This window comes from Solanum tuberosum, unplaced genomic scaffold (assembly GCF_000226075.1).
Source record: "Solanum tuberosum cultivar DM 1-3 516 R44 unplaced genomic scaffold, SolTub_3.0 scf00263, whole genome shotgun sequence".
In the NCBI taxonomy this organism is placed as follows: Eukaryota; Viridiplantae; Streptophyta; class Magnoliopsida; order Solanales; family Solanaceae; genus Solanum; species Solanum tuberosum.
In genome coordinates, this window is record NW_006239196.1 from 628,902 (window position 1) to 651,664 (window position 22,763).

General features: G+C 35.3%; 3 protein-coding genes across 3 annotated transcripts; 1 reads left to right on the forward strand and 2 right to left on the reverse strand.

Annotated features, from left to right (window-relative positions):
- Positions 1-2,402: 2,402 nt before the first annotated feature.
- LOC102604328 (probable galacturonosyltransferase-like 4) lies at positions 2,403-3,509 on the reverse strand. The gene has a single exon (XM_006358373.2). The coding sequence runs from the start codon at positions 3,479-3,481 to the stop codon at positions 2,411-2,413; it is 1,071 nt and encodes a 356-aa protein (XP_006358435.1). The 5' UTR covers positions 3,482-3,509; the 3' UTR covers positions 2,403-2,410.
- A 1,660-nt stretch (positions 3,510-5,169) lies between these two features.
- Positions 5,170-10,456, forward strand: LOC102604653 (exosome complex component RRP4). The gene is made up of 7 exons (XM_006358374.2): positions 5,170-5,431; positions 5,568-5,669; positions 5,759-5,804; positions 6,561-6,650; positions 7,682-7,747; positions 7,921-7,989; positions 9,736-10,456. The coding sequence occupies exons 1-7, from the start codon at positions 5,280-5,282 to the stop codon at positions 10,186-10,188; spliced, it is 978 nt and encodes a 325-aa protein (XP_006358436.1). The 5' UTR covers positions 5,170-5,279; the 3' UTR covers positions 10,189-10,456.
- A 919-nt stretch (positions 10,457-11,375) lies between these two features.
- On the reverse strand, positions 11,376-20,492 carry LOC102604997 (tRNA-specific 2-thiouridylase MnmA). Its single transcript, XM_006358375.2, has 11 exons — positions 20,344-20,492; positions 17,466-17,916; positions 16,941-17,015; positions 15,902-15,955; positions 15,615-15,693; positions 15,413-15,540; positions 14,050-14,133; positions 13,779-13,862; positions 13,012-13,163; positions 12,544-12,694; positions 11,376-12,237 (listed from the first exon to the last, which is right to left on the reverse strand). Exons 2-11 carry the CDS (start codon positions 17,823-17,825, stop codon positions 11,938-11,940), a joined length of 1,467 nt encoding a protein of 488 aa, XP_006358437.1. The 5' UTR covers positions 17,826-17,916; positions 20,344-20,492; the 3' UTR covers positions 11,376-11,937.
- Between the last annotated feature and the right edge of the window lie 2,271 nt (positions 20,493-22,763).

Here is a 22,763-nt window from a genome sequence, read left to right on the forward strand (position 1 = left end):
ATTCAAAACTTTAGTCCTTTTTAGTTATTGAGTTATGATTGACAAACACAGAGTTTACATTAAAGATATTGAGTTTGGCAGAATCTGTAGTCAATTTCACCCTCGCATTCATAGTAATGGTATAATTTTTTTATATATAATTATATCATTTTAGTATGAAAGAAAATATTTTATGAAAATTTTAATTTTCTCATATTTGATTGGTTAAATAAAAATACTTTCTCAGAAAAAATATCTTTTATTTGACCAATCCCAACGTTGTGCCCCATCCTTGTCTAGATCATTGTTACATAGAAATGTTCTTCAAACAATATACTCACTTCGTCCCATATTAGTTGGAAGATAATTTTACCAATTCATCCCGTAAATTTTTTTTTGGAAATTTTAGGGAAAAATATCTTAAATATATTCGAACTTTAATCGAAATTGTTGTAACAATACCAAACTTTGGAAATGACCTTTTACCCCCCCTCGCACTATTTATTAGTGTATTTTAAAGGTATATATGTGTCCACGTGGACATCATAAAATATTGCATCATTATAAATAGTAATGTGTCCACGTGGGCACATATATACCTTTAAAATACACTATTAAATAGTGCAGGGGGGTAAAAAAGGTACCTTCATAAAGTTTGGTATCGTAACAACAATTTCGGCCAAAGTTAAAGTATTTTTCAGACCTTTTTCCTGAAATTTTACAAACAAATGTAAACATTTTCAAAAAGAATTACTTGAAGGGTAATATAGAAAAAAATTAATTAATATTTTCTTGATTTAGTAAGATGAACAACTAATATGGAACAACTATTTTTAGTATAACGATCAACTAATATGGGAGGGAGGAAGTATTCACTGACTTAATCTACACCAAAAAAAAAAAATAAGTAAAAAGATTCACCTCAAGAAAAAACATTTTCCATCCAAGGAAGATGGATAAATAAAGGATAGGATAAAATGCTTTTGGGTAGATAGAGCAAAGAATCACACTACCAAAAAAAAAAAGGTGTGAATGTTGCCCAACTCACTAAGAATAGAATCATTTTGTTTTCAACTTTTTGGTTCATCATATATTAATAATATACACATGCTACTACTTGCTAGTACCACAAACAATAAGTCCATCAACAACATAAAAATCAATGGACAAAAGAGGCCAAATTCATAATTCTCAATCATCAAGCATATGTAATCGCCTCTTTAACTTCATCATCAACACAATTTGGGTGACTATGGGCAATCAAATCCCTATTGAATCACCAAAAGATATAAAAAATATGAATGGTGATATAGAAATCGAGTTCAGACACATGGAGATAGTTGGACCAAAGAAAATCGTGAGCATCAAAGAAACAACTCAAAAAAGAAATGAAGCTAAGCAAATTCCGTCAGCACCAACACCAACACCAGCATCACCAGCAAGACGAAGACATTTTATAAACGTGGCTTCCAACATTAATGAGAAGACGGAAGCCTTCATAAAGAGTAAGAAGGAAGCTTTACGCAAGTCTTACAATAATGATCCGGTCAAGAAAACTTAGCTACTATAATTATTTCTTGCGTATAGTTGTCTTCTACTTCTTTTATCGTCAGAAGTTATATCCAAGATTTAAACATGATGGATTTATACTACTAAATACATTACATCTTTATAATTACGCGTTCATGATTTAGTATTTGTTGAAATTTTAGCGATCTTTTCTTTACATATTTCAACAACATCGTTGGCTGGTTGATTCATCTTTATGTTGAAATTAACTTTCAAAATCTAAGGCTGCACATCCCCTAGGAATACGAAAGTTTACTTGTCTTGTGGTTGCGTTAAGTCTCATCTAATATATAGATCTACCTGATCGATGAACACTCAAACCGGAGAGAAATGAAGGAGGAAACAGAGTTAACAGAGTATGACAACACTAGCCATCTTAATCAAATTTAAAATATAGTAAAGCTAATTATAGATACTGTAATTATATATTCATGTGTTGGAACTTGGAAGCTAACAAAAACAAACTATAGTATAGTATATAAGAGGAATTAATCATTGTGATTCTTTGCTTATAACCATCTTTCTTTATAATACATAAAATCCAAACATAAAATGATCATGTGTTAGAAACTAACAAAAATAAACTATGAAGTATCTATTTATGTTCTCACTTTGACAATTTTTTTTAATTTTTTTTTTTTTGCTTTTCTTATTTGATGCTTGCTTCTCTTCCTAATGCAAAACATGCTTCCCTCAAACCTTACATATAAATGTTTCAGCATTTGTGCCATGGATTGACCGGATCTACAGGATAACATGTGGGTCCACGTGAACTCAGTAGCTTTTGCTCATATGTTTTTTTTTTTTATATTAAGAAATTCATTAGATATCTATGTATCCTGGATCAGTCATTTGTGACATGTTACTCCTCGAATGAATGTCTAGAGGAACGGTAAAGATCATAGGGAGCCCATAGATGATCAACGCTACACGGTTTTCTTGAATCCAATCTCAACCATGGCTTGCCTTTGCCACTCCAATGTAGAAGGCTAATTGGTCCAGGATGCAATTCCCTACATTTACCTTCAACGTTATCACCACCTAATCCATGTTGATTCCATCTATGATCAATTGGCATTATATTTCCTGCTAAAACAAGCAAAAATGGAGGCAATGACCCTAATTGATATATCCTCTTTTGCTTTTGAAGAACCATCCAATCCTCTACTTTTTTGGTATAATTTCCATGTCTCCATTTATCAACATCCATTACCAACACCCCTGTGTTGAAATAACACGGTTTTCGCCCTTCAAATGTTCTTGGCATGTATGGATCAGACCAAAACGCTTCAGTAAAGTAAACGGTGAAATTTGCTTGACAATATTCGGGTGCAGCCAAAACCTTGTCACCTAAATCAACCTTCCATAACTTCGCGATGTCATCAACCATGACAAGGTCAGAATCAAGATAAATAACGCGTTTCACCTCATTAGGTATCAAATTAGCCAAATAAATCCTTGCATAATTCAAAGGTTGATCTAAAGCTTGACGTATAGACTTAGAAATTAAGCCACGTACCCTATGGACATCAAATCGATACACCTTAAAATTAAGGTAAGGAAATGTTGCCTTAATACTCGAAAACACCTCATGTTCATGTCTTACCCATAGGAAATGAAATGTGACATCTTCAGGGCACGTTGAATGTTGGAGTATCGATAACACTGCAGCCATAGTACCTCTTAAATAATTAGCATCAAGTGTCATGGCCACATGAATTCGATCCGTGACCAAATTATTACCACAAGTCTCCCCATTGCGAAATGCAGGGGCCTCACGGAATACAGAAGAGTTTGACCCAACCCGTCCATCTGACACCTGAATGTTAACATTGTTGGTGTTAGTGGTTGTGATCAAGGAGGTTTGATGGGAAAGCAAGAGAGACAGGAGGCCAAGGAGAGGAAGAGAAGAAGAAAGGCTCCAAAAGGCCATCCAGCTCTTTGCATTTGATATAGTAATAATATTAATGTTAAGTTTAGGAGAAAGGAAAGAGAAGCAGCCATTAGAGGCTGGTTAAGAGAGGTTACAAATCATTGATTCATAAAAGAAAATGGAAGGATAAAAATGTTAGGTATAATTGTGAGGGACACAACAACTTATGGAGGATTATTCTAAGGACCCTTATATTTTTTTTTGTGTCATCCAGGTTATCGGTTGGTTAAATAACGGATTAGCAGTTATCAAACAATTATCACACGATGTATCAGCTAATCTTTACCTTCTTTTTTTTTCATGAACAAGGAGTTCTATTCACTATTTTCAATGCAGCTAAATTATAAAATTTGCTAAAAGATATAGATTAATAGTAATATAATAGTTGATATATGAACCGAAAAGGAAATTGAATAATCTGCCTCCACACCAATAATCCGTTGATTATAAAATTCTAATCCATTAACCAAATGTTTATTCAATAACTCAATACTAATAAGCTAATTTTGCGGTTGACTTATCGATTATGGAACGATTTGAACACCCTTATTAGGAATATAATGGACATTTGGTATTTGATTTATAATTTTAAATTATGAAACAAATCAGAATTTTAATCGAACCACAATTGTTTGCAATTATCATATCCAAACCGGATTATAAAGTAGTGCAAATAAATAAAAAGTGCATTGGTGTAAATTACTCATGGAAACTTAAAAATTAAAATAGTTAGAACATTTCCATATTCAGGACTCATGAGCAATTGCTAGAGTGATAAAATATGAATGTTTATGCACTAAAATCTAAACTATATAGTTATGTATATAAAGTTATAAATAGTAGGTATATAATTTGTCGGTTCAATTTGATTATTTTTTCTATATTTTGGAAGAAAAACAAAATTAAATTAAATATTATCAATTTTTAAAAATGTAAAATCAAATCAATCACAAATAAAATCAGGTTGATTTGATTTTTTAAAAGTTTGAATTGATTTTTTTCCAAATTATGAACACCCTTAATAGTGATATTTGAACCAATTTGTGATTACTATTATTTTAATAAATAAATAATCTAAAATATTTATTACTATGCTAAATTTTTATAAAGTTTTTCAATTTTCATTTAATTAATATGGAAAATAAAATTACAAAATAAAGACATGTTATGAGATTTTTGTATTGAGATAACTTGGGAAATATATAAATTCCAGGTTTTGCATGCAAAGTAAAAGTTGAAAACGCCTATCATGCAGAATTATTAGCTTTGCTTCATGGTCTGAGCCAAGCTCAAAGAAATAATATTAAACAATTGTTGATAGAAATTGACTTTTAGATATTACTCAACATTTTAAGTAGCAATAATCGCATCTACTCACATCTATATATTTATGTTGATCGTAAATCATTACTCCTACACAGAAGAATCATCACTGAAGCACATACCAAGGGAGGCTAATGTAGTAGAAATAAAAAATACGAACAATAGCTAACCTTTTGTTTATGAAGCATCTCCTTCTTTTATAACAACTGCTCTGGAATTATAACGTAAGAGTATGAATGAACCTTATTATTAAATAAATAAAATCCTTCCATTCTTAAGAAAAAAACTTTGGAAAATATAAATTTTGTACTTTTGCTCCAAAAAATGTAAAATAACTTAACTCCTTAAAAAAAAAATTAAAAAATCTTTTTGCTAATTTCATAGTCCAAGCTTGGCAAACAGGGTTTAAGAGGTTTTAGGGTTTCTTCTGCACCAGTAGTTCTTCTTCTTCCTTCTCTTCACAAAATCAGGAAAAATGAGAGGCATACAGTTATCTTTCAGCAACACCCAAAAGCTAAGATTAGAAAAAGCATTAGCGCAATTGGAATCCCTTTCTTCAAAGCTTAATTCCAATGCCACTGTCATTGTTGCAGACAAAATTCCAGTCGACGAAGATGCTGCCCTCAAGTAAGTAGTTGGGGTTCTGCTATATGAATCATCTGTATCTACTTTACAACCCCTTTTTGTTCAAATTAAGAAAATGGGTGTTCATTTCATTTTCCCGATTTTTGGTATCTGACCCATTTTTGTTTGTTGAATGAAGAGGACATGGGACGTTGGAGATGGGCAATGATGTTGTTGCAAGTGTATGTGGAGTGGTTGAGCGAGTGAATAAGCTTGTTTATGTTAGACCTTTAAGGGCCAGGTTTAGTGTTTTTAGTTTGAATTTTGCTGATTAGTTAGTTTTTTAAGCTTGATTTTAATGTGAAAAAAGGTTTTTTTTTTTTAATGTAGGTATAAGCCGGAGATTGGTGATATTATAGTCGGCCGTGTTATTGAGGTGCGTCTCTGGTTCCCTGCAATGAGTTTCTTGTCAAGTTTGCTCCTTTCATGTTTAGGTGTTTTATTTGCTGCTGGCTCTTATGTCAGTTTCTTCCAAGGTTATTGAAAATTTGGGTAATCTATGCTCCTTTTATGTTTAAGTGATTTTAATTAGAAGTTTGCTGCTAGTCTTATGACAATTTGTTTCTAGTTGATTGAATCGGTATTTTTGGGTAGTACTGTAGTAGTTAGAAACCCCAATTAAGAAGAGAGTCGAGACCTGTTGCAATGGTAAAGTTGCTCTTTTTGGTGACTGGTAGGTCATGAGTTCAAGGCTTGGAACAACTTCTTTTCAATATACTATTCTCTCCTTACCCTGCCGAACCCCGGGAGTTCTTTGTTCACAGTTCACTTAGCAAAATGCAAGCCTCTCCTAATGTATCCCCAGGTATTTGTAAGGAATAGGATAGATAGTTAAATTATTTCTGTTGCTCTTCAGGTTTCCCTAGTATGATCATAATAGCGGTGGGTTTTTTCAGTCTACCGTTTGTTAGAGAAATATATAAGCCTTCACATTAATAATTTAATAAATGGATAATCTAAATAGTGCATGCCTTTGGTGCTGAATTTCAATGAAAGGGCACTAAGAGAACATAAAGGAAAAGAACACATGTGTCCTCATTTTTACTTGTCTTCATTTACTTTGGAAAGAAATATTAATGATTTCTTGCGGTTAGATATATATCTAATGATTATTAATATTCTTGATGTTAAGGTTGCTCCAAAGAGATGGAGGTTGGAAATTAATTTCAGCCAAGACGCTGTACTAATGCTCTCCTCAATGAATCTTCCAGATGGCATTCAGGTTATTGCTTACAATATCACTAAGCCCATTTGAGCATGATCTCTGAATTGATTTTGGTCCCATGATGTGATGGTTCTATTTGCTGGATAATTCACTAGTCAAGATTGTGTAATTTGGAGTCCTTATTGCATCTTTTCTGCATGTAAAGAAACATTTATAAGGAATCTGTTGAGCACTGAAATCAGGACCTCCTTTATTCTATTCCACCCTATGTACCCACTTGACCCTGCATATTGAAATCCTAGAGAAAAAAGAGCTGAAAAGATTTTCCTATGGCTGTTTTATATCATTTTTCCAAATTCTTCAGTTTCAACCCCCTCCCCCTGTGAGGCTTAAAGACCCTAGTCTATTTCACTTTAGCAGCAGGAACCAACTTTGGTCCACTTTGAAGAAGTCATCTCTTTAACTTCCTTTGGTAACATGAATAGAATAGCCCAATGGATCTATAAGTCCAAGATAGCATGGATTCATATGGCCTACCCCAACTTGTTTGGGATTGAGGCACATTTGTTGTGGACCTGTGGTTGTAAAGGATTCACTTCTGCCTTCCAGAATAGGATAAACTTTGTCCAGCTTTTAACTCTATGCAGAATCTCATATTTTAAAGAACACTGCCACGTCTCAACATTCAAATAATTAGATCTTCATGGGCAACAAGTTTCTCCCCAATTCCATTCTCTAAATTTATAATAACAGTACAGTGAATTTATCAGGCTAGTATAACTTTTATTATTGTTCAATAAATAAGCCCACAGCCTGAAGCTTGTGTTAAAGAGATCTGAAGTTCCCAAGGTATTGAAACTAAAGAGTTAGAAGGGTGACATGTCTATAGAAGTTGGATCTTGACTTGTGGCTCGAGCTGTAGAGCAGATGCAACTTTCGAAGTTTGTCCCCTGAAGCAAATATACACTTCCTTTTCCTTTTTGTTTCCCTGGATTTCTGGCATTATGTTGCATTCTTTTAGGTCTTACTAATAGTCATAGTCATAGTCATACTAAAACTAACTACTTCCTCTTATTCTATAATTCCAGAGGCGGCGAACAGCAGTTGATGAACTCAATATGCGAAGCATATTTGTGGAGAATGATGTCATCTGTGTAAGCTCCCCAGTTCCTTTGACTATTTATCAAATTCTTGAAGGGACCATTTTAGGTGTGGCATGCATCAGTGGATTATGATGAATGCAATTATGTCTCGTCTGTCCTTACTCCTTTTATTTTATTTTATTTTCTGCAAGTATGGTAATCCAAGCGAAATTGTCCATCTTCAGGCTGAAGTCCGTGGTTTCCAGCATGATGGGAGTCTACACCTCCAAGCTAGAAGCCAAAAGTATGGAAAGGTGTGTTTTCATAATTGAAATTAGAACATAAAGTTTTGTTTCAGAGTTGTTGTTTTGATTATCAGGTTGGAAATAGAACCTCATTTCTATCACCTTCCCCCCCCCCCCCCCCCCCCCCCCCCCCCCCTCCCCCCCCCCCCCCCCCCTCCCCCCCCCCCACCCCCGAGTTCACCTTCCCCCCCCCCCCCCCCCCTCCCCCCCCCCCACCCCCGAGTTCACCTTCCCCCCCCCCCCCCCCCCTCCCCCCCCCCCCCCCCCCCCCTCCCCCCCCCCCCCCCCCTCCCCCCCCCCCACCCCCGAGTTCACCTTCCCCCCCCCCCCCCCCCTCCCCCCCCCCCACCCCCGAGTTCACCTTCCCCCCCCCCCCCCCCCTCCCCCCCCCCCACCCCCGAGTTCACCTTCCCCCCCCCCCCCCCCCTCCCCCCCCCCCCCCCCCCCTCCCCCCCCCCCACCCCCGAGTTCACCTTCCCCCCCCCCCCCCCCCCCCCCTCCCCCCCCCCCCCCCCCCTCCCCCCCCCCCACCCCCGAGTTCACCTTCCCCCCCCCCCCCCCCCCTCCCCCCCCCCCACCCCCGAGTTCACCTTCCCCCCCCCCCCCCCCCCCCCTCCCCCCCCCCCCCCCCCTCCCCCCCCCCCCCCCCCCCTCCCCCCCCCCCACCCCCGAGTTCACCTTCCCCCCCCCCCCCCCCCTCCCCCCCCCCCACCCCCGAGTTCACCTTCCCCCCCCCCCCCCCCCTCCCCCCCCCCCACCCCCGAGTTCACCTTCCCCCCCCCCCCTCTCCCCTACCTGTTTGACCATAAAAGCTTTGCGTGAGAGTAGGACTGGGATTCAACATTCAATCTCCACAAGGTGGGGGATACACGTTTCTAGCATTCACAAGAGACTTTAGGTAGATGGATTTATGGTTAATTAAAACCATGGATTAAACTTTTTCCATTTAAAAAAGCGTAAAATAATCTTCCATAAAAGCTGGGATGGAGTTGCTTGCTTGTAGGAAGCAGGAATATGATGTGTCTGATGAAATTTCTGAAGTTAATGTTAATTTTCCATGGTCTAACAAGTTCTTTGTCATGTCCCAAATTACACTCAATACCACTGTCTAGGCGAACCAAATCCCGATATCTTAACCATTAATTCGCAACATTTAAGAAATATAATAAGTACCCTAACAATATGATAATTGATTACAAAATAATTAGTATCTTCAAATATTAATTTGAGCTCTTGCCCAAACCCCACACTAGACCGCATATATTTTGTTTCCTGTTAATTTGACCAAATCTGCTTAATGTTATCAAACTTGAGAGATGATATATTTTAAAGGATTGGATCTATCTGTGAATATATAGTTAAAACCTCATGGTACAAACGGCAGAACTTTTACCAAAGCAGATGAATCTAACCATAAAGTTTGAATAGAGAATACAGAGGACCTTGATATGATCTGCATTAAATTATTATTTTGCTTTAAATGCTGGCAAGAAGGCCTTTTATATGCTGACATCACCCTCACATAGAGTTATACTTTTCAGTTGCTTCTCATCATGTTACGTCTCTTTTTCATGGGGTGGTGGTGGAATGAAATGTTCAATTTTCACCAAAGCCTTGCATTTTTTGTTTATGCCCTTGAATATATTTCAGATTTCAGACATTATTTATCAATTTGTTTGAGAATATATGCTCGGATGATTTGGTGTTTCTAGTGGTTGGGTTCTTCTGAACAATTCTATTTTTCCTTTTTAATAGCTTGAAAGAGGGAAACTACTCAAAATCCCTCCATATCTAGTGAAAAGGCGTAAACAGCATTTCCACCATCTAGATCAGTATGGAGTTGACTTGATTTTTGGCTGCAATGGATTAATTTGGGTTGGGGAACACGTTGATGTAAAAGATGCCATGGTGGAGGATCAAGTAAATAAGTCTGATCCACAGAACACCCATTCATCAAGCTTACCAGGTTCTAGTGAAGAACCAACTGATACACCACTGGAAAGAAGACAATACATATGCAGGATAGCAAATGCCATCACGGTATTCTCAGCTTTAGGCTTCATGGTTAATTTGGACTCCGTAATGGAGACAGTTACCCTGAGCTTATCTTTGAACCTTGGTGTACATGAGATGCTTGAAGCAGAATTCCATGTTCGAGTTGCTGAGCAAGAAGCTGAACAACGGAGCACATCAAAAAGAAGGAAATAGTTTACAACTCATCATCTACATTTGCCTTTCTTGGACTGTCGATTATGCAAAGATAGAAGAGATTAGGAATCTGTTAAGCTGAATCGGGTAGCGCTATGTCACCCTTTAATTGAAAAAGATCGATTGCGTTTGTAAAAGAGTTTCCTACTGAATATCCCCTTAAATTCACACTTCTGATTTATGTGCATTAGTAAGGAATGTGCAGCTGAAGATTAAATGTTTTTCTTCCCAACAATGAAATTTATCTTTGTGTTTTCACTTACCTGTATTGCTGGTCTTTTTACTTGTCTGTGTCTATTGTTTCTGGCTTGGAAAGTGAAAGCAATATTTCAGTAAATGTGATTTTTGGCTAGTCTCGTGTACATTTTTTTTCTCAATTTTTGGATGAATCTCAGTGATTTCCTATGAGTACGGAGCCTAAAGGGTAATATTTTGAATCAAAAAATTTCAAATTAGCCTTTCCTTTTTTCCCGAACGTGATGCCCCATAATATATATTTTATTAAATTTTTTGGAGAGATTATTTGTAATTATTATTATTTCAAAAAAATTCAAGGTAAATTGAGGTGCTTTATATTATTCGCGTCCTCAATAAAAGTATAATGTAAGGAGTTGTAAGCCTCCTGAAGTTTACAAAGGCAAAGGCATAATGTACATTGATGAAGTGGTAAAAAAGAAACAGGGAAATAAATCTAAGTGACAAACTTGGTTCTTTCTTAGGTTTTGTTCTTTTCTTTAATCCTAGAAAATGTCCTTGGATCATCGTCCGCTCAATAAAATTAGCAGCCTAAAGTCACCTTTTTTTTTTTATAAAAGACCTTCAAATTTTTTAATAAAATTTATATATATACAAAAAGATAAGTGTTATCTTTTTCTTTTTCTTTCTTTTTCTTTTATTTGAGAAAACAAATTGCTCATACTTTGAGAAAACAAAGTAGTATTTGGACATGTAATAAGAAAAAATTAATTAGATATATCGATAATCTCAAAACTCATTTTGAACGTACAAATTGCTCCAAAAGCAAGTATCGAACACCAGATAGGACAAAAAATAACTAAAAATGAGACAAATTGCTCTTTGAATATCTAAGGTACTTTGTTTATTTTCAGTGGAGGACAAGCTACTCAGTTCAAGAATGCATCATGATGTTCACAATATGCTTGTAAGTTCTAATAGTCTGTTGCCAATTCAAGTAAAGAATCACTTGTTTGTTATAAAATTAAACATCATATATTTGAGATTAAAAGTGACATTGCTATAATTGGACAAATATCTATTTTTCTCAAAGCCAACTAAATTCACTGACACACTGAGCGCAAGAAAGAAGAATTGTTGTGTTTTTATACATGACATGAAGCAACTGGTCCATCATATTGACACTAGTTACTCTATAACTGAAGATCAACCAGCCAATCAATCCAGTCCCAGGTGCAAAATTCATTACCCCTCCTGATAACAACTACGAACCCATTGTATCCCGCTGGAGGGGTTTGGGGAGGGCGGAGTGGAGTGTATGCAAACCTTACCCCCTACCTTGAGAAGGTAAAGACTATCCCTCCTGATAAATCTTGATAAATTTCGAGAGTTCACAAGTATAGAGCCTAAAACACTTTGTCACTCTGCTGTTCTTCAAGTTATCACAGTCAATTTAACGGTTACCAACTCAGGCGAAATCCCATTGTTCAGAAAGCACTCATGTTGAAAATAATTCTATAATTAGCAGTATAAGGATTTGCCTGGTAGTCATAATCAGATTGTAGCAACACTAAGCTCAGGTTTTACCATTATCTTGACTGGTTTCCCGAGCTTGGATTTATCTTCCATTCGAGCAATTTCAAGAGCCTTCTCACAAATAGGATATCCCTGATCATCCCATGACTCTAGTATTATGCCAGAACCAATACAAGTCCTTCCATTGTAAAAGGCCGCAAACTGTCCAGCTGCCAAACCCTGATCATCTCCAGATAACCGGACAACTGCAACTTCCTGGCCATGTTGATCAACTTCCATGACCAAGCTGCAGTCGTAAAAACTGGGACCATGACGAACCTACAGAACAATTGAAAATGAGCATTTGCTTGTACACCAACACCTATCACTCTGAAATTCCAGTGTTACCAAGCTCACAATGCAAAACTTACAATATGACAGAGTGCTCCCAAAATAAAATAATCAGGTAACAGAACGAAAATACAAGAAAATCAACTGTATTTCACTTGTGTGACATGTCATGTACATCTTAACGTTTGTTGTTTACAACCTAAGCTCATGTTGGACATTCTTAGATATGTAAAAGGTGTCATTGAACTTATGTTCAAAATAAAAAGTTAAATGGGGAGAAAAAGAAAGATTTACCTTGCATTGAAGCTCATTGATTTGTTTAGGAAATAAACCACTGAGCCATTTCAAGGATCCAACGCGAAATAACCGTCTTTTCTTGTCAACAGAGAAATAATTTCTTGATACATAGACAACATTATTTTTTATATCCTTCTCCACAACATACCTACAAAGTAAGGAAGATATCTAATTAGTTCATTTAAAGATATATGAAAAAGATTTGACACATTCGGATTGAAGTGACTAATTGCTCAAGAAGTCCTAAATCTCATGAAGGCCAGGACCATAAGATGACAAAGCAAGCATTTTGTTATCTGTTTACTGTGGATTATTGCAACTATCATCTTGTTGAAGATCAAGTATCCATGAGTGGTAGGCAGTTAATAACACCATAAAAACAGTTGAATATAAGATAATCAAATTGCTTAACCACTTGAGACCACAGATAGTACATATACTAAGAAAGAGCTCATAGCCGCATACCAGGGCCCTCCAGGAAGACGTAAACCTTGGCGCTGGCCAATAGTATAGAACCAAAAACCACGGTGGTTTCCAAGATAATCTCCATTCTCTGCTTCCAATATAATACCTTCTGATTCTCCAATGTGTCTAGCAACAAATTCACTGAATTTTATCTGAAATTCCAAATGGAACTGACACTAAGATCTTACGGGGAAAACTGAACTTTTACCAAAAATTAGAACAAATCTTAATCCTTTTGGAGAAGTGTGCAAAATCTAACAAAATTAAGAAAGTATATAGCTACAAGATGAGTCTATGGCTAAAACTTTTGTTGTGTAGACCTTCTATGCAGAAGATGAAGTTTTGAATATAGAGCTGATCATAGTTATGAAATTACTTATATGACTGGTACTGGTGGATGGAAACTATGAACCTCTACATCCTTTATAACGCGTTGCACTGGCAGATTGATATAAAATGGTCTTAAATATAGCAAAAACATTGTAAATCACTAAATCCCACCCACTTTTCATAGACAAGTTTGAACAATTACTGTCTGCCACAACTAATCCGGAAAACTCATACATTATTATTTTGCAAATGATACCCATGAATCATGGTTAAGAGGGCTAATTAACGGATTACAACTTACTAGCAGAATAGTTAAATGATTTAGTAAATAAATTATTTGAGTTACTCCATGAGAATGACATAGGTTTGCCAAACAACACGTCATACCAAAAAAACAAAAAATTCATGTAGCTTAGGAATGTGCTGGTAAAACAGACCTTGCCGAGAAAGCATATTCCTTGTGAATCCTTCCTGTCTTGGTTTGGTAGATTAAATGACTTAGCAAGCGTGCGAACTTCATCCTGCATATATGTGATGAAAGATCAAGAGTAATTCAGCCTCAATGAAGAGTTGAACTTTTTCAAACGATCACGTCCCAGAAGGAAGGAGGGTGAAGACAGATTCACTCTCTACGATTTAATATTTGATTATAAAAATTATATATATATCGTAAAGAAGATAAGTGCAAAGACAACAGCCTCACCTCACCTTTTGGATACATCCAAGTGGGAAAATAAGTCGCTTAAGCTGAGCCTGTGAGAGATGAGAAAGGAAGTAGGTTTGGTCCTTGACCTGAAACAGCACCACTGCAGACATAAGAAATCAGCCAAATTGACCCAACCGAATGAAAAAACTCGGGGACAAGGAACCAAACTTCCAAAATACATAAAAATTGAATATTAAAGTGGCATTTCAGAGGATGTCACTCATATGTTGTTTAATGTTACTGTTAGATAGAATAAGATATGAGCATTATGCCACAAATAGGCAGGAGATTTGAAGAGTCTTCCAATCCAAGTTTTCAACGAAAAGTGGTGGACATCACTTGCACAGCATGCTACACTCACAAACTTAGGGGTGTCAAATAGGAAGGTCTGGCTAAATTTAGGCCGGTCAAAAAGAGTTGAGTCAATAATTGGCTCATGATCTATCCTGTCCGAAATTCACTTGAATCAAGATGGATTGGACATTTGGCCAATTTGGGGAAAACGACGGATCATTGCCCAACCTGCCCAAGTCGAACCATTTTTTCATTTGTTTGTTTTTCACCAAATCAAAAAAGTTTTTTCTTTGTTTACAGGAGAAATTCTGTGGAAGTGTACATATCAAACCAAAAAATATATTCCAATTACTTATATACCCTTGCAATGCTTCTGGTACGCATAGGAAAAGGTGCAAGATATAAAACTCTCAGTAAATCAGGAATTAAAGTGTGGCAAATTAAACCACTTCTTCTGTATCAAAAGATGATGAACTCCTAGTTAACGTTCATTCTTGGAGCACTATTGATACTACATATGAACCTTCAACAGAATAATATATTTGCTTTGGTTGTTTTATTTATCTGTTTTTAAGCATAATTTGGAGATCTACAATAAAATTTCATTATGAGATAAATCTTAAGACGCTTCATCACATTTACTATATTTTTCAAGATAAGAACCAAATGTAAAATATCTCAAAAAACATACCAAACTTAACTGAAAGAATTACAGAGAGTCTTGAAAAATGTCGATCATAAGTTCAAAGAAGAAATCTTGGTTAAAAGCAACAGGGGCTAGGTGGGTTAGGAAGGTGTTAAATCAAACTTTGTATCCTCAACTGCTAAATGTCTGTCTCTTACAAAAAGAACTTCTTGTGATGGGACCATAATGTTTAATTCCCAACCATGTATATCTGCCTAAGTCTATTCAATTTCACATATGTTCATCATTTTACCTACAGTGAAGCAAGACTCTTTCCCACCACTCTCATCTTCAAGATTTCCCCTTCTCAAGTGAACATATCAAACTTTACAAAAGAAAATAGGGTAAGAGGCTCTAAGAAACATGTGTGAATATTAAAAACACACCATATCTTTTGACAATTTCAAGATAGAAGGTTCGTCCAGCTGTGCAGTAGATGCATGGACAATCTTTGCATAATGTCCCGAAGCAACAAAGTCAAATTCCATTCCACTAATGGCATCCATAAAAGCACCTGAAAATAAATTTTTCACTATCAGGCTAACGAAATAAAGATTAGTGGATTGCTTTTCATATAAGATGACTGACCAAATTTTATTCTAGTATTACAAAGGACATCTGGATTTGGAGTCCTGCCACATTTGTACTCCTCAATGATATATGACACCTAAACATGGAAAACTTACTAATCAAAACAAATTAATATTATGACAGAGCTTTCATCAATAGCCCCCAGCTTATCTTTATATTGCATCACAAAAAGAAACCGTAGTATAAAAACCCAATCTAAGGTAAATAAAGTTCCATTCATGAGGCAAGGGTGCAAGGCTGGAAAATGTGTAATTAAAGCAGCTGAAAAGTAAGCAGAAACTTACCACATTATTCCAATATTCATCAGTCAAATGGACAACTTCCAAAGGTACATCAACCTGAGAAGTCAGAAAACAAATGTTGTGGAAACTTAATTGGAAATATCAAACTAACTAATGCAAGGTAAAGCATGTCATGTCCGAAAATGCTTCCAATTGAATCCTATAAACTATTTGGTATGGCTAGTTTTTTCCCTTTTTCCACAGCCAGGCCAGGAAGCTGTATAAGCGTGTCCATTAACAATAGATTTAATTCTCCACGAGCCTTTAGAGCCCGTGTGGATTGATTTGAAAAAAGTAGTTTTTAAAAAGTACTACCTCCGTCCCAATTTATGTGGCACTTTTCGGATTTCGAGATTCAAACAAGTCTATCTTTGACAGTAAATTTTTTATGTCTTTCTTTTTTCTTTTATTTTTTGGTCAGACATATGTCTTTTAATTGTTTTGAATTGTCAATTCTTGTGACTTATAGTATTGTATATGTAGTTTACAAAATATAAATTTCATTTCAAAAAATTTGAAGATTCCACGCGCAAATTACCGGTCAAACTTAAATTGTTTGACTCTCGAAAAACGAAAAGTGCCACATAAATTGGGACAAAGGGAGTAACTTTATAAGGTCAAACTTAAATGACTTTTAAGTTAAAAAATAAAAAGTAGGGAGAGTCCTACTTTTGACTTTTAACTTATTTTAAGCCATTTTTAACTTATTTTAAGTTATTTTTAAATTTGTCACACACTCTCAAAAGCTAAAAATGACTTAAAAGTAGGTTTGACCAACTTTTAAGCCAATCCAAACAGGCTCTTAATGTAACTAACAAGTCTTGCAAATTTGATGGATCTATCCCCCACCCCACCCAAAAAAAAAATATCAATAATAAAAAGAAACCAACAAATAATGTAGTAAGTAACTAGCATTTAGTAGAAATTTAACCTAAATCAGTCAGAGCTATCACCACAGAGATGACACTATGTCTAACATGTATCAAATTCTCTTCCAGATCAATACATGAAAAGAGAAAATAACCAAGGAAAAGAGAGTGACCTGGTCACAAACAGCCTTCGCATATTTCAAGTCATCCTCCCATGGGCATTCAGACCAATAGTTCTCAAAGTCTTCCTAAAAAAAAAAGGCAATACACTTGATAATTGTTTAACACTGCTTGAAACTAAAAAGATTTAGGGCTCATTTTGTTTAAGGTATAAGGCATACCCACGCCAGTATAAATTTCTCATAGCTAAAATAGTGAGTCAGCAACACTAAATTCTCATAATTAATTTAATCTTTCATGATTCTACAACATTTGACTAAGTACATCATTTGATTTCTGGTATTAAATTACGTATAACTAATTGGCATAATTTATCTGAGAATCAAGGTACAATTTAGTTTACGAAAGCTTGTCTTAGGAAAAATCTAACACTATCGCTAATAAAATATACTACTCCACTTATTTGATCTATCTATGGGGATAGAGAAAGAGGGAATAGTAGTAAACAACCCATATTCTTCAACTCTGCATGGCAACACGAAGACTAATTGATTTGGGGCAGTAGTAAAATTACGTACTTGAAACCAAATCTTGAGATAGAAAGCAGTGCAGGAATGTCCAGCAGCATGAAGTAGCCGAAGAGCCACGCTGCTATCAACGCCGCCACTAACCAAAACCGCCACTTTGAGAGGATTCTTGTGAGGCATCGAGCAAGATAAGTACGTGGGATTGATTTTTTCATCCCCATAGTTCCTGATTGGGGATGAAACTGCAAGGGGTTTCAGCGAAAACAGTCGTCTTGCAATAGTTGTAATCTTTCTTGGCTGAGAGAAAACCTGGATAAGGGGTTTTTGGAAAGGGTAAAGGGAGAACAAGTGCTTGAGAGAATGTGTATATTGAAAGGGAAGAGAAATTGTTGACATGGTTGCCCTTAGCATTTCTGTTTATTTGGGGAGTGAGGTCTCTGAAATTATGGCTATGGAGTGTACTCCTTCCGTTCCATATTAGTAGTTTCTGTTTTGCACACCCCTGAAGATATAATAAGAAATATTATTTTACAAATTTACCCTTATCTCTCTTCATAAATATGGCTAAACAAATTTTATAGGTACTTAAACAATAATAACATCAACCAATAATCAGTTGTGTATAGTATCTTTGCTTTTTTGGTGTAAACAGTTGTGTATAGTATCTTTACTTTTTTGGTGTAAACAATTATGTATAGTAGATACAGATCAGATTGTAGATTTGTTAGGAAGATTGTAATTGGCACTTTTTGGTGGTAGCCAGCATGCCCTTAATGCGAAGAATACAATCTTACCAGTTTCAAAAAAAAAAAAAACACCAACCAATAATCACTTGTTTGAACTCTTCAAATTTATAGTTTTTATGTTATGTCACTATAATCAAACTTGATTACTTTCAGAAACAACTAATTTTAAGGCAAAAATGTGAAAAAATTAATTAACTATCTTTTTTGTAAAAATGGCAAGTACTTTGGGACAAATATTTATACTAATTTTGACAACTAATATGGGAAGAGGGAGCAGTATTTTTACCAGACATGAAGCCTTTAAGTTTACAACAAGCATTTGATAGTTATGTTATTATATATATTGGGAGGCTGACAGTTTAGTAAGATGTTAGTCGTGTATTTTTTTTTTTGAGAAAAGTAACAATTAGTCTATATTTATCCACAGGTCTACTACCTCAAAAGTGTAGTTCCACTCCAAAAGTGTTGTAATTACATAGAATCCTACAACTACCAAGTTACAACGAGTCTATAGTTGTGTTGATTACTTCTGAGCTATCTAAGACTACTTGTTTACACCAAAAATTATACAGAGCTAAACAATTAAGCTTAAATCTTTGTATGTTGCTCTGCTTTCCTTCAAAACATCTCTGGTTCCTCTCTATCCATAATGTCCACCATATACATGATGGGACAATCTTCCACCTCTCCTCCTTTCTTCCTGCATTTCCATCCCTATTCCGGCACTTCAAAACCTCTTTGACCCTTCCTGGTTTCACCCATTTGATCTCTCTCATATTGGTGAACATTTGCCACAGCTGGTTTGTCCACTTGCAGTGTAAAAAGAGATAAATAACTGTCTCTCCTTGCTCTTCACACAAAAAAACACCTGGAACACAGTGAAAACCTCTTTTGTTCAAGTTCTCATGTGTCAAAACTGCCTCCTTATCTAACAACCAAGTAAAAAAGTTTACTTTATAGGGTATCTTAGTTTTCCATATCATCTTCCAAGGCCATTCTACTTCCTCAATGCCAACTGTGTTGAGATCTTCATAGGGTATCTTAGTTGTGTATTCCAATACATTATCTTGGATTTTGTTGTAAGAAACTTTATTTACTAATATAAGAACTTGAGTAGTTTAATTCAACGCCTTAATATTTTATTTACTAATATTAGGATTTGAGTAGTTTAATTTAAGGTCTAAATACTTCTAACGTTAAGAAAGAAGAAAATATTTTTTTTAACTTCAACATTTTTCAAGTAAAATTAAGATCTTAATCCACTATCAAGTTCTTTTGGAAATAGGGGTGGACATTGTTAGTCAGGCTCGGTTTAAGAAATTTCGGTTCGGTTTAATCAATTTTTCATTTGGTGCACCAATAACCAAAAGTAAATTACTTTGGTTTTTTCTAATTCGGTTCGGGCCAACCATCTTGGGCTTTTTATTTGGCTATGTTCTTCTGATTCTCTCAAGGGTTTTTTTTTTCTCTTTCTATATACACTTTGATTGAATGCTTCTTATCTTTTCCCTCCTACTTAGGATGAAGTTGTCATCTTTTAGTTTTCACTTTTGTTTTCTTCAGCTGCAGCAGCCAAAAAGAACATAGCAGCTGTTTGAAAATAAAGCTGTAGCAGGTGTGCAAAATTCAGTTGTAGGAGCCAGGCAGAACATAGCTGCTGTGCAAAATTTAGTTGTAGCAGCCAAGAACATACCATCTGTGCAAAACTATGCAATTACCAATATGCAGCAAATAGTAAAAACTACTTGACAATCAAGCTTGAAAGAACCAAAATGCATATCACAACTCCAAAAAACTCTAGCAGTAATAGCTAAACAAAGAAAAGCTTCATACATGATGTACCTAAAAAGCTAATTTTTCTAAGGACTCAAAAGACTATATCTTTATCACAAATGGATCTAAAACTTCTAATAAATACAGGACATCGACAGACGACAAGCAGGAATCGAATTCATGGTTTCAAGCCTTCAACCAGCAGAAAATTTCAATAGCTTTAACATGTAGTTCAAAAACTTCAAATACAGAGAAAATAATCGAAATTTCTTCTTCAACAAGCACAAATTAAGCTTCGAACTAGTCACAATTCAATTAAGTTGAGTTCTTTCCAAGAAAATTTCAATATATTTAATATTTTTCTTAATCTTCAATTGATTTTTTTTAAAAATAAAAAAGAGGGCACTTACCTGACACGAGGAAGAACAGCGGCAGGCGGCAACCGGCGGCAGCAGACGCGAGGCGGAGGCACCGGCTCTGTCTCCCAGGCAATATCGAGTAATGTCTGGTAGACTATCTGAGGCTTGCTCTTTTCATGTCAACCTTAATACTTATCTGTATAATATTTTCAGTAAAGAAAAAAATTGATTGGAAATTTTTGAAAAATAAAATAAAATAGAAGAACGAAGAAAGAAAGAAAAAGTTTCCATTTGCCCTCATTAATTTTCATTAAGATTAAATGTAATATATTATTTAAATAATAAATGATTAAGATGATTTGTTTTTCGACATTTGAATATGTATAATTTATATATTTATAAGCACAACTAATGTACAATTCAAGTAGAAGCTAATAATTAAAAATTAAAAACTATTATTGAATAAAAAAAATGAAACATTTATGTTTGTTAGTGATGGTGGAGAAGGTTTGTTGTAGTGTTAGTGGTGGTGGGATGGTGGTAATTGATGGTGGTAGTAATATATAATGAAGTTGATTAATGTTAGTGGTTGACGGTGTTGATAGAGATGCTGAAGAATATGTGGTGATAGTTGATAACAATGCTAGTTGTGATGATAGATGTGGTTAATAGTAGAGATTGACCGCACTAATGGTAGTAAATGATGAAATGGTGGAAGTGGTCGTGATAGTGATAGTGATAATAGTGGTGATAGACTGATAGCAGTGGATATAATTATAATGATGGAGATAGTGAGTGTGTTGGCGATAAATTATAATGGTGGTAGTCATGATTGACAATGATGGCAGTTGTTGATGACGGTAATAGTGATGGTATCGTATTAGCGAGGATGGTTAGTGGTGGTGACTAGTAATTGTGGATGGAATGAGGTGGAAGTTATCTACATAAAGATACTTATTAATGATACTATGATCAATATCTTAATGGTTAGTCCTATTCAAACCAGATTAGTACTTAAATCTTAATGTACACAAATGCATTTAATGACCTAATGTTTAAATCATTCAGATATATTAAATGTAAACAAATGACGCTTTAGACTCATTGAACGGATGTGAATTTTAATTTGAAATCTTAGACCCCTAACAAATAGATACGATGTGTAATGTCAATGATTTAGTACATCCTTTGAGAAGATTTGTGGCAGAGTTTCATCTTTATAACACATGAGAATTATTGGGTGCTTGTGTTTTGCCGCTAGTCTCCACGAAGGAGACAATTTCTCTTCTAGATCAATTGTTGTTGTACTAATGGGATATTTATCCATACATAACATCTAAGGGTACAAGTTATACAATTTATTCATACAATTCTCTTGTGAGCAAAGATGTTTATTTCAGAGAGCAATTATTTTCTTTCTAATTAATCAAAAAAAAGAGATTACATATTTTTTTGTTATATTGAAGATTGTTATTGCAGATTGGTCCCCTAGTTACTTCGAATCAATGATGTTTACATCATATGGCCATGTTCAATGCATTTTCGAAGCTAATGTGATTGAAGAAGTACATATGATATCGTGCATCTCACGACTTTGTCAGTTAGGGGAGATATGTTCAAAAAAATTGCAGACTGAACAAATTTTTTTATGGGACTCAAACAAGCCTCAAGATAATAGAACTTGAAGCTTGTTAGGGTACTGACCAATTCAAATTTCATGCAAGATCATTTCGACTACTTTTTGTTTATACGAAAAGTGGAAGACAAGATAGTAATCATCTTGATATATATGTTGATGATTTACTCATTATTGGAAATGATCATATGAAGCAAAAACAACTTTGCAAGAAAAGTTTAAAATTAAAGATTTGAATGATATGAAATGCTTTTTATTTACATTAATATAACTAGATCACAAAAGAAAATATTGATTAACCAAAAAAATTACATTAAAACGTTCACAAATTCGAGGTAGTAGGATTTAGATCAATGAGTATTTTCATAAAATGCAATAAGAAGCTAACCACAAGGGAGCACAATAAATACGTGGAAGAGTTGACTGGTGAAAAATTAGATGATTCAAAATTTAATCAAAGTTTAATTAAGAAACTCTTATATCTTAACATGACTGAATCATATAGGGATAAGGGTCTGAAAAATACCCCAACTTTGGTCGGATTTGTTGTTGCGATACTAAACTTTCATGAGGACCTATTACCTCCCTAGACTATTTAATACCGTATTTTAAACATATATATTTGCCACGTGGACATAAAAAATAATGCAAAATTATAAATAGTAATGTGTCCACCTGGACATATATATACCTTTAAAATACACTATTAAATAGTTCAGGGGGTAAAAAATACGGTATTAAATAGTCTAGGGAGGTAATAGGTCCTCATGAAAGTTTAGTATCGCAACAACAAATCCGACCAAAGTTGGGGTATTTTTCAGACCCTTATCCCTTA

Coding starts and splice junctions, on each gene's coding strand:
- LOC102604328 (XM_006358373.2), bottom strand. CDS start 3,481: ATGGCCTTTTGGAGCCTTTCTTCTTCTCTTCCTCTCCTTGGCCTCCTG.
- LOC102604653 (XM_006358374.2), top strand. CDS start 5,280: ATGAGAGGCATACAGTTATCTTTCAGCAACACCCAAAAGCTAAGATTA. Junction 7,748..7,920: donor TGGAGAATGATGTCATCTGT/GTAAGCTCCCCA, acceptor GTCCATCTTCAG/GCTGAAGTCCGTGGTTTCCA. Junction 7,990..9,735: donor GAAGCCAAAAGTATGGAAAG/GTGTGTTTTCAT, acceptor CCTTTTTAATAG/CTTGAAAGAGGGAAACTACT.
- LOC102604997 (XM_006358375.2), bottom strand. CDS start 17,825: ATGCTAAGGGCAACCATGTCAACAATTTCTCTTCCCTTTCAATATACA. Junction 13,164..13,778: donor GAATATGCTTTCTCGGCAAG/GTCTGTTTTACC, acceptor TTGGAATTTCAG/ATAAAATTCAGTGAATTTGT. Junction 12,238..12,543: donor TCAATGAGCTTCAATGCAAG/GTAAATCTTTCT, acceptor ATTGTTCTGTAG/GTTCGTCATGGTCCCAGTTT.